The 12,111-nt window shown below is 38.9% G+C and overlaps 1 protein-coding gene across 1 annotated transcript; it reads right to left on the minus strand.

Annotated features, from left to right (window-relative positions):
* Positions 1-9,407: 9,407 nt before the first annotated feature.
* On the minus strand, positions 9,408-11,988 carry LOC122551312 (gamma-crystallin S-1-like). The gene is made up of 3 exons (XM_043693021.2): positions 11,958-11,988; positions 11,619-11,861; positions 9,408-9,747 (listed from the first exon to the last, which is right to left on the minus strand). The coding sequence occupies exons 1-3, from the start codon at positions 11,964-11,966 to the stop codon at positions 9,472-9,474; spliced, it is 528 nt and encodes a 175-aa protein (XP_043548956.1). The 5' UTR covers positions 11,967-11,988; the 3' UTR covers positions 9,408-9,471.
* Between the last annotated feature and the right edge of the window lie 123 nt (positions 11,989-12,111).

The raw sequence follows: 12,111 nt of genomic DNA on the forward strand, positions 1-12,111 counted from the left end.
TATAAATATAGCGACAGGTAGCGATATACCACATGCAAAGGCTGGGCTTTTAAGTGCAGATGGTACCCCATTTGCTGGTCAAAGAATCAGAGGTATGTCCACTCTCATTGGCTGTAGAAACCACACCTCAATTTCATGAGCAGCTTCATCATTGTCAACAGTCATAGCTTCTGTTCTTCTGAGACAATGTGTCCCTTTGCCAGTGGAAGCGGTAGCCACTGTTGATGGCCAGAAGCCATCAAACAGGCTCAGAGAGGCAAATATGTTCAAATGTTGGCAAGACCAGCCAGGCAGGCCATAGTGGGGTGAAGGTGAGTTGCAAGGGCAGAGGCATGGTCTACCAGCAGGGGAAGAACTTAAGGTTGGGGAACCTTAACTAGACCACACATTGACTGTGAGCTGGAAGCAAGCCAACTGAACCCATAGGGAAGACAGCACATGGGGTGTATTTTAACATGGTGGCAGTTGGAAGAGAGCATTAAAATGTCTTTAACTGGCATTGCCCACTCTCCCACTGAATTGATAACTTTCCACTACCTACCTCTTTCCAGGCTGAGCATAACAAGGCTTTAGAGCTGAAAAATGTGTTGCTGGAAAAGCGCAGCAGGTCAGGCAGCATCCAAGGAGCAGGAGAATCGACGTTTCGGGCATAAGCCCTTCTTCAGGAATGCCCTTCTTCAGGAATGCTGCGCTTTTCCAGCAACACATTTCTCAGCTCTGATCTCCAGCATCTGCAGTTCTCACTTTCTCCATAACAAAGCTTTAGTCCACATGAAAATTGTTTATGGTCGATATCGATAAACTTAATTGACCCACAAGCTATTATTTCCTGGTCTTCCATTGCAGTGAAATGTACAAATCAGCAAAAGTAACTTACCTGTGGGTGGGAGCGACAGTACCTGACACAGTCATTGAATCCCATCCAGCACTGGTAGTCAGGATACTCTCCTCTGGTCAGAACATACTGGTATCCCATGTAATTGGGTTTCTCATACAGCACCCACCAGTCACTCTCAACACGGATGGAGTTACAGTTGCTGAAGTAAGGGAACAGGTCGGCATAGTCACTGCTGCACTCATAGTGCCGCCCCTGGAAGTTCCTGTCCTCATATAAGATGATCTGTGGAAAGATATGTTGCTGCAAGTTAATCATTTCTCTAGCCAGTTGATCCTTGACGACGAAATCAAATGAAATGCAAAAACACAGAGTTATCCTTGCCTTTTCTATTTTGAATTTACAGTTGGTTTACTAACTGACTGAATATTACACTGCTTCACAAAGCTTGGTATTTGTACAGACTGGGCAAAAATGCCTCATTGTGCTATACTTTGCTATTCCAATAATTCAATCCTGAAAAATCAGCTAAATTCACAAGATACATGTTGTATTGATGGTAGTTAAACACTTCAAAGACATTTCATGTGTTTTGATTATTTTCCATTTGTCTTCATGTCACTTTAATGGTTGTTGGAAATGTTGTCTGAAACAGTCCTACCTCCTAAATCGCCCAGATCTCTTTAGTGTAATCACCTGCTCCCAAATGGTAAAGGTGAGGCCATGGATATCCAGAGAATCTAACTTTGGAAATGATCATGTCCATTCCTAGTTGATACATAATTGTAAGGGGATTTATTTCCTAGATTCTTCAATCATCTATTCCCAAAACCTGTCATGTAGTGATACCATGTATGGCATTAATCTGCTGATATTGATATTATGAGTGATGGTTATTGACACAACATGCAGTCTAACCAGTGTCCTGCATACAAATGTACTGGATTGATTTGATTTAAAATTTAGAGACAACTAAAAATAAATATGGGAACAGGTAAGATAACAATAGAAAGTTAAGATGTCAAGTGACAGAATTAAAACAAACTTTTTAGCTATATTTATCTGTGGGTAATAGGATGAACGTCTCATGCTATTGACAATATGTAAGACAATGTTAAAACACACACACACACACTCATGCTCTGTAAGCCAATGTATTATTTACTCTTGTGTCACATTAATCATTTTGAAACATGTGTCTGTGCTTTTATTTTTCTCTGTTATTGAAAGTAAACTGGCTATGGTAAAGTCATTGTGCTCTGGTCTCGTCTTCTAGCGATAGAATGAAACATTGAAGATAAGCTTCCTGATTGAGGAACTGAATAATGAACATGAGGACATGAAGGCAAGATTGGAAGGCAAAGACAAGCCAAAGGTTTTTGCTAAAAGCCTGTAAAGTAATTTTAAGCTGTGTTGGAGCTGTCAGTGATCCGTGCCCCATTGTTTCTGTAATGATAAATATGTCTTCTTCACTCAAACTTTGGAGATTAGAGGTAATTCTCTATATAGCCGCCTGTGTTTCTTCAAGCATAACACTAAAAAGGATGACCAGAGAAATAATGGCTTCATACAGGATAGTGATACAATTAAAAGCCAACTAAATTGGCTGAAAATAGATGAAAATCTTAAATGGTACATTGTCATTGCTGGGAAATGGTTTACAAAAAGACATCAAAAATAAACTCACTGAAGATGGATAGAACAGCTTTGCCAACTGCTCTAAAGACATATCAGGAAATCTGAGGGTGGATTGACCACGTGACACAAACCCTGACTCATGGGATTTGTCAGTAGCCAGTGACATTCTGTGAATCTGTACTATTGTTAAATAATAACATGGTTGTAAACATTGAGATTATTTAGACTAAGTGAAGAGGTTTTACAAATAGAAAGTTAAACATCAGGAAACAGCTGGCTAGGACAAAAAAAACTGGATAGATGGAAAACATCAGAAATTGGACAAAGGGAGGAAAGATACTGGTGTGCAGCAACACAATGAACAAAGAGAAATCCTCTCATGGAAAATTGTTACTTATTGTTAGACCCCAAGGCCAATATGTTCAGAGAAATAACTTGGAAAAAGTGAGATTGTTTAATTTTCGTAGTATTCACAGTTTCACTTAAACATCACTGTTTTGCATCCCTGTAGGGAAAACAAAGACCCAAACAACTAACTTTATTGAATGACCACCAACAGAAGGAATTACTAATGTCTTTTATAATGTTGACTTTATTGTTGAATAGTAACAAACATGGATCAAGTATGAATTATCAAGCAAATGATACTTCATAAAAAAAAACAACATATAACAATAGATTTCATCTCCAGGTTTGGTCATTACTGTCATCACCAAGGTAAGAATTTGACAGTCCTGACAGTTATGCTATCTGGAGTTCCTTTCCAACCAACCAACCAACAATCTGACCCCAATTCACAGTTTGGTCACTCATGTGGAAACACTTAACTCTTTAGAATCTCTGAGCTGTTCCACATTGGGCACAATTTAAGCCAGTTCATGCATTGTATCTAAAAGCTTCCTTTTCGTTTCCTGTCAAGTAACAAAATTTGCTCATTTCCTGAGAGAAATTTATTTCTGCTCCTCACAAGAATTTTGGATATGTTCCTCTTTCTGTCTTTCTCTGCTTTCTCTTTGTGTGTGCATATGTATACTGATTGTCTTCTTTATCAAATGCAACTGTTTTTTTTTAACAGCAATAACTTCTTTGTTTTCTTCTCTATGTCTAGCTGTATGGCTTTTGTATCTTAACTTCCCATTGGTCTTGGTCACCAGGTTTCATGGAGCAGTATTTCTGAAGAAAATTGTAATTGATCTATTTACAATTGATGCAAGTTCCTAAAAGTAATTTCCAAATGTTGTTAAAATCAATTATAGATTCCATCGACTATTTAAATAAGTTATAAGTTTTTTATTTTCACCAGGAGTCACTATAATTATCACAGGGAAATCTTCCTTTCATTTCAGCAATTTCAAAATTGTGAATTTTACATTGACAATTGTAGCTGTGATTATTTGGCAACAAACGATCACTGGATTTGACCGATATATTCAAAATCTCACATGAATTGGGGAAAGTGGCTGGGGCAAATAGTTAAAAACAGATAAGGCTTATTTATTATTAGAGCTGAAATAAACTAATAAACTTGACAATATGAAAAATTGCACCAATATGTCATATCCACAAAAAGCAGGACAACTCAAATCTGATCAATTACCACTCCATCACAATCCTCTCAATCCTCAGCAGAGTAATGGAAGCTGCTGTTGACAGTACCCTCAGGTGGCACTTTCACAGCATTAACTTGCTCACTCATGTACAATTTGGGCATCATAAAGTACTAGCAGAACTCTCCATTGCTTGGAATCATTTTGAGCAGAAAGGAAGATGATTGTGGCTTTTGGAAATAAATTATCTCAGTCCCAGGACAGCGCTACATAAATTCTTCAAAGTACAAGACTAAGTCCAATCATTTTCAGTTATTCCATTAATCACCTTCCCTCTATGATCATGTCAGAAGTGGGGATTATTGTACTGTTTCTCACAGTCATTTTGTCACTATGCTTTTAAGAGACACCTGATAACATTATCACATGTAACCTGAGGGCATACAATCTCATTCTCCATTTTACCCTGGGATCAATTGAAGGCTGACAGGCTGAAATCACACTGCTATAATATAATCTAATGTTTGTATATAATAGTTAGCTGTAGTAAATATCTGTTGTATTTTCAATACCCTAATACCCATGCTCAGTTTATTCTGTTAGAACACAAAACATAGAACATTACAGTGCAGTACAGACCCTTCGGCCCTCAATGTTGTGCCAACCTGTGGAACCAATCTGAAGCCTATCTAACCTACATTATTCCATTAGAACGTAGAACATAGAAAAGTACAGCCTAGTACAGGTGCTTCGGCCCATGATCTAAAATAAAATAATCTAACCTATGCCCCCCTCAATTGACTGCTGTCCATGTGCATGTCCAGCAGTCGCTTAAATGCCCCTAATGACTCTGCATCCACCACCACTGCTGGCAACGCATTCCATGCATTCACAACTCTTTGCATAAAGAACCTACCTCTGAAGTCTCCTCTATACCTTCCTCCTAACACTTTAAAACTATGACCCCTTGTGGCAATCAATCCTGCCCTGTGGAAAAGTCTCTGGCTATCAACTCTCATTACCTCGTAAACCTCGATCAGGTCACTTCTCTTCCTCCTTCTCTCCAGAGAGAAAAGTCCAAGCTCAGTCAACCTCTGTTCAGAAGACAAACCCTCCAGTCCAGGCAGCATCCTGGCAAACCTCCTTTGAACTCTCTCCAAAGCTTCCAAATCTTTCCTATAATAGGGCGACCAGAATTGGATGCAATATTCCAAGTGTGGTCTCACCAGAGTTTTACAGAGCTGCAGCAAAACCTCACAGATCTTAAACTTGATCCCCCTGTTAATGAAAGCCAAAACACCCCATATGCTTTTTTAACAACCCTATCCTCTTGGGTAGCAAGTTTGAGGGATCTGTGCACTTGAACACCAAGATTCCACGGCTCCTCCACACTGCCAAGAATCCTGACTTTAATCTAGGAGAAAGTGAGGACTGCAGATGCTGGAGATCAGAGCTGAAAATGTGTTGCTGGAAAAGCGCAGCAGGTCAGGCAGCATCCAAGGACAGGAGAATCGACGTTTCGGGCATGAGCCCTTCTTCAGGAATGAGGAAGATGTGCCAAGCAGGCTAAGATAAAAGGTAGGGAGGAGGGACTTGGGGGAGGGGTGTTGGAAATGCGATAGGTGGAAGGAGGTAAAGGTGAGGGTGATAGGCCAGAGTGGGGGTGGGGGCGGAGAGGTCAGGAAGAAGATTGTAGGTTAGGAAGGTGGTGCTGAGTTCGAGGGTTGGGACTGAGACAAGGTGGGGGGAGGGGAAATGAGGAAACTGGAGAAATCTGAGTTCATCCCTTGTGGTTGGAGGGTTCCTAGGCGGAAGATGAGGTGCTCTTCCTCCAGCCGTCATGTTGCTATGGTCTGGCAATGGAGGAGTCCAAGGACCTGCATGTCCTTGGAGGAGTGGGAGGGGGAGTTAAAGTGTTGAGCCATGGGGTGGTTGGGTTTGTTGGTCCGGGTGTCCCAGAGGTGTGGGACCATAAGTAATATTAGCTGCATGAACAGGTAAAAGGCTGAAGATCCATCACAATCTTATATGTTTCAATTACATTAGCCTTTACTCTTTTAAACTCCAACAGACATAAGCTCAGCCTAGGCAAAAGTGAGGACAGAAGATACTGGAAACCACAGTTTAGATCAGAGTGGTACTGGAAAAGCACAGCAGATCAGGCAGCATCCAAGGAGCAGGAAAATTGACGTTTCGGGCATGAGCCCTGAAGGCTTTTGTCCTCTGTATGTTTGCACTCAATTCCCTTAACAATAGATTGTAAACTCTACAAGTTTCCTAATTAATTACTGTACCTGCATACTACTTTTGTGATTTATGAAGTATGATACTCAAATCCCACTGCATGTCAGAGTTCTGCATTCTCGCTATTTAAATAATATGCATCTTTTTTATTCTTCCTGCAAAATAGACAATTTCACATTTGCCAAGATCATACTCCATTTGTCAGATCTTTACCAACTCACTTAAGCTATTTTTGAAGCCTTCTTATTACGTCTTTACAATTTGATTTCTAACCTATTTTTTGTGGCAGCAATAATTCTGACTCTTCATCCAAGTCATTTTTATAAATTATGCACAGTTGAGTTCCCAGCACTGATCTCTGTGGGCACATCACTTATTTGACCTTGTTAACTTGAAAAAAGATCAATTTATTCCTGTTGGCCAGTCAATCTTCAATACATACCAATATGGTACCCTGTACACCATGAGTTTTAATTTCCACATAACTGTTGATGTGCCACCTTATTAAGTGTCTTCTGGCAATCTAAATACAGTACATCCACTAGTTCTCCTATCTCCACAGCACATGAATGAATGTCAGAGTCATAGAGGTGTACAACACTGAAGCAGACCCTTTAGTTTAACTCGGCTGTGCCGACCTAACATCCTAAATGAATTTAGTCCCATTTGCCAGCACATGGCCTATATCTCTCAAAAACCCTTCTTATTCATATACCCATCCTGATGCCTTTTAAAAGTTGTGATTGACCCAGCCTCCACCACTTCCTCTTGCAGCTCATTCCATACACATATCACCCTCTGCATGATAAAGTTGCCCTTATGTCCCTTTTATATCTTTCCCCTCTCACGTTAAACTTATGCCCTATAATTCTGGACTCCCACATCCTAGGGAAAAGACCCCATCTATTTACCCTATCCAAGCCCCTCTATAAGGTCACCCCTCAGCCTCTGACACTTCAGGAAAAACAGCGCCAACCTATTCATGAATGAATTAATTGGCTTTGTTGTCACATGCACTCAGATAAGTATAATGAAAGATTTCACAAGTTACCAGTAACAGCACCATCTTAGATACAAAGGTACCTAGGTACAGTTCTTCAGTATGTTACTTGTCAAAGGCATTCAGCAGTTTGGTTAAACATTATTTCCCTTTTATAAGACCAAATTGGCTTGTCCTGTTTCCTGGAACCTATCTCAGTGTCCTTTTATAACTTCTTTAATAATAGCTTCTAATGTTTTCCTATGACAAACATTAAGTCAGCTGGCCTGTAGCGGTGTCCATTCTATCTCCCTCCCTTTTTGACTACAGGAGTTCCACTTGTGGTCTTCCAATATAGTGTGTTAGAAAATTAAAGTCAATGCATCAATTATCTCACTCACCTTGGGTGAATTCCATTAGGATTTGAATGCATATACATTCACAGCTCCAAATAATTACATAACACTACTTTTCTAGTGATGAAATTTCCCTAAATTTGCTTTAATTTCTTAATTTCTTGCTTCTGGGATGTTACTTGCATCTTCTGTACTGAATACTGAAGCAAATATTGGTTGAATTCATTTGCCATCCTTTGATTTACCATTAACAATTCCCCAAACTTACTTTCTACAAGATCAATGCTCACTTTTGTTCACTCTCTTTTAAATATTTATAGAAACTCTTGCTCTCTTTTTGTATATTTCTGGCTAGCTTTTTCACATGCTCTAACTTTTCAATCCTTATTAATTCTTTCAGTCAGTCCTTGTTTATTAAAACATTCTTCCCTATCCTTTGACCTGGCATCTCTCTTTCCACAATTAGATGTTTTTGATGTTGATACAAACTTTAACTTTTCTAGTTAACCATGCATGGTGGATCCTGTCCTTTGAAATTTTTCTTGCTCATTGCTATCACTTCCTGCATTACAACAGTAACTCTGTTTCAAAATTTCATGTGTTAATGAATGGAGTTTTACAAATGAAAGTCTTCACTTACTCAAAAGTGAAAAGAAATTTCAGTGTTACGATGAATTAAGAAAGTAGAACTACATGTTTGGATATTTCAAAGGTGGGCTAAATAGTCTCCCTCTGCACTGTGTTCTTTTCTAAATTAATGAAACAGACAGCCGTATGTTATGATTCAAGTATGTGTTCCATTTGCAGTTTTAAAAAGAATTATTTGTAATTCAAGACTGTTTGCTTCCAGTTATTTCATGCAATATTGAGCAGCCTGCTTTGTTATGGTCAGGGTCTATAAGACCATAAGACATAGGAGCGTAAGTAAGGCCATTCGGCCCATCGCATCCACTCCGCCATTCAATCATGGCTGATGGGCATTTCAACTCCACTTACCCGCATTCTCCCCGCAGCCCTTAATTCCTGTCACATAGGGTCTGTCACATAGGGAGTGATAAACTGACCAGACAGCTTCAATGGATGGTGAGAAAATGCAAGAAAGATATCCACAAAACCTCTGACTTAGATCACAGCTACTTGAGTAGTTACAAAACACTTAATTTATGTTTAGTCCAACTATTTGTTTCATTAACATTATGTAAATCTCTCCTCCAATCTGACTGGGTTTCATAGATTTTAGCCTTTTGAAAAATGAACTAGATGCTCCGGGGCTGGATATATTGTAGGCTAAGGTAAGGCTTGGAGTATATTAACCGAGATGTATTGAGATCTTGCCAGTCATCTAAACCTTTCTTTGATTATCTTGCATGTGGTGGTGTAAAGAATAAATCTTACATTGCTATCTGCCCTAACCTCATAAGCAATGCAAACTCAGGACTGACTCAAACTATGGGTGTATTTGCCTTCCATCTTTCAAACTTAGATGTTATGAGGAACAGAGCTTCTTTCTTCAACCCTTTAATGAAGCAAGAGTCCTGATTTGTAGGGAATTTTCATTAAATTGGTTGTCTAACTGCTAATGTTTTAGACACAATTTGTCTGGAATTTTCAAATTCGCCACCATGGAATGGACACCGAGACAGGATGTATAATGAGCTGAGGATCTGATGTCTATCGTAACCTTGTTTTTTGTATCAATTTGAACATATCTCTGAACTATTGTCTCAGTGATTCTGTCTCCAGCCCACACAATATCTTAGAAAAAGTTCCTGGAAATCCAAACACAAGGCAATTGAGAAAAACAGTAATGAATGCATGTGTATTTATTTGACCAACACATATGTCACAAAAAACATTTTTGTCAAGAGCAATCTAGAAATCCCTCATTCGCCTGAAAGATCCGATAGTTGAGCTGTAGCCTCCCCAGTCACTGTATCTCCTGTATTCACCAGGTCTCATGAAGTACTGTCGCCCTCTGTAGTTGGGATGTTCATAGAAGATCCAGTAACCGTTCATCACATGGCAGGAGTGGATGTCACGGTAACGGAAACGATCATAGACAGATGGACAGTCATCCATGAATTCCATCATCTGCCCTCCAAAGTCAGGCCTCTCATAAATCCTCGTTCTGTAGGAGCCTCCTCGGTACTGCAATAGAAATAAGATCATTTTAGTGAGAAAATATCAATTAAATATATAAAATATGTAAAAAATGAGCTAGATTATTGAGAGTAAAGCTGAAACAATTCAATAACAGGTGTATGGATCATATTCTCATCTGGTTATAATTGTTCAACTTTGTGCAATTTTATATAAATTGAAAAGGAAATATTGGTCACATATAAGACAGGAGTTTCTTTGCATTTGTAAATGTCTAATGTCCTTTTTCCTTCAGTTTAATATTTTCTCATGTCTCCAGATGATTGATGTGGGAATGAATATTCACATTTCATGATTACCTTTGGGCTGTTTGTGAAATGAGCACATCATGAGTTGCATGATCTTACTGCTGAACATTCATTCATTGTGTAAGTGGACCCAAGCTAAGGGTATCTTCACAGATAATGCGGTGATGGGATTTGGTCTAATTCACTCAATGTGACCAGTGTAGTTTGAAATACATTAACTTGATTGCCTGTGTTTGTGAGGAATGGGCAGTTTTTGAGGGCAATATATTGAAAACAATAGAATAATTAGATGGATTTACGTGCAGCGGTGGGGATTCTTGTTGGGCCATGTGACTATTGGAATGTTACTTTTATGTATTGCTGGTGTAATGTGAATCATGAATGATGTTCTCTGAGCTGCACTCACACTGGAAATATGAAGCACATTTCAATAACAAACTTCAATTATGTTGCAATAAAGCAAGCTCTAACATAAAAGCAATCTGGAAAGGAACACTAATATTTTGCATCAGTAGGATCTATCCAACAACTTCTTACCCTTAACCCATGCTCTAGATCCTCAATCCATGGGCTCCTTTTAAGAAAAACAATATATTTAACACAAATGTTTACCCCTGCTGCAGTTCTGTAGCATATTTAAATAAACCTGCTTATAGATATAATGAAATGGTAGAAATATCAAAAATAGAAAGGATACTATTCATGTGTTTAAGGGAAAACTCAATAACTGCATGAAGGTAACAGAAATGGAAAGATGTGTGTTGGTTGCAGAGATGTATGAGCTTATTGTGGATAAGCATAATCGGAGAGATACAACTGAATAAACTTATTAAACTGAATGGTCCATTTCTGTGCTATGAACTCTCTGTAAATAATTTACTCAATTATAGATGTTCATCATCTTTAACTAATAGCATTTAGGAAGTACAGGTTTATTTAATCTAATTTTTATTCCCAGACTTGAAGCCAGATATGTGGCAACCTAAGAGCCAACATTAAGCATTAGCACTCATTATCCTTCAAGGTCCAAATGCAAGAGGTTGTGACCACAAAGAGTATGGAGTCAGACAGGCACCCCTACACTCCTTAGGCTAAACGGCAGCTTTTCATCAAACAAACAAGTCGTGTTGATTAAATACATTGGATGCTGCAGCCAGTTAAGAATGCCTCACAATACAACTTCCTGGCACAGAACTAAAACAACGTTTTAAGCCCTTCATTCACATTTTAGGTAACTCTATTCCTTTTTCGGATGGCCACCTGTAAAACTTGAAATATTAGTTGAGATGCACTGGGTACCTTTTTTTTCAACTGATGCATATTTATACGCATAAAAACTCAGCATTATCTTTGCAATTGATAAACATATCAAGTGTTAAAAATGGGAAAACATCCACATGCTTTACTCTCTGCACATTTTCTGAACTTCAATTTGAGTCGAACATGTGAACAACCAAATTGTATAAGGGTTGAAGTCATATGATCCAATGCTATCATGGAATCCCATCTAATAAATCCCATGCACTGAGTAAACAATAGAGGAGCAGACAGTTGCAAATATAAATCAGTTTATAAGCCCATTTATTCCAACAAGGACAATGAATGACTTACGTATGGGTGGGAGCGACATGACCTGACACAGTCATTGAATCCCATCCAGCGCTGGTAGTCAGGATACTCTCCCCTGGTCAGAACATACTGGTATCCCATGTAATTGGGTTTCTCATACAGCACCCACCAGTCACTCTCAACACGGATGGAGTTACAGCGGCTGAAGTAAGGGGACAGGTCGGCACAGTCACTGCTGCACTCATAGTGCCGCCCCTGGAAGTTCCTGTCCTCGTAAAAGATGATCTGTGGAATATAGCACAATATAAATTATTGGATTTGGAAATCACGATTCAGTAATCAGAATTCTTGAATCATGTAAAAAGTCAGACTTGTTCGTACCTTTCCCATTGTGAGCTCACGGCTAGGTGAGTAACTGATCTAACTTTGTAGCATTATCTGCCGCGTGGTATTTATATGATGGACAAAATGGCCTCTCTACAGTATACTCTTGTTATGCAAATAAATTGGTGCTGAACGACAGCAAAAAAAGAAT

The sequence above is a fragment of the Chiloscyllium plagiosum genome, unplaced genomic scaffold (genome assembly GCF_037043375.1).
Source record: "Chiloscyllium plagiosum isolate Xiang-an unplaced genomic scaffold, Cpla_swu_hap1 HiC_scaffold_7, whole genome shotgun sequence".
Taxonomy (NCBI): Eukaryota; Metazoa; Chordata; class Chondrichthyes; order Orectolobiformes; family Hemiscylliidae; genus Chiloscyllium; species Chiloscyllium plagiosum.

Excerpts from the sequence above, each read along its gene's own strand:
- LOC122551312 (XM_043693021.2), bottom strand. Across the intron at positions 9,748-11,618 it reads CATGTCGCTCCCACCCATAC|TACCGAGGAGGCTCCTACAG; the intron begins GTAAGTCATTCA and ends TTTCTATTGCAG.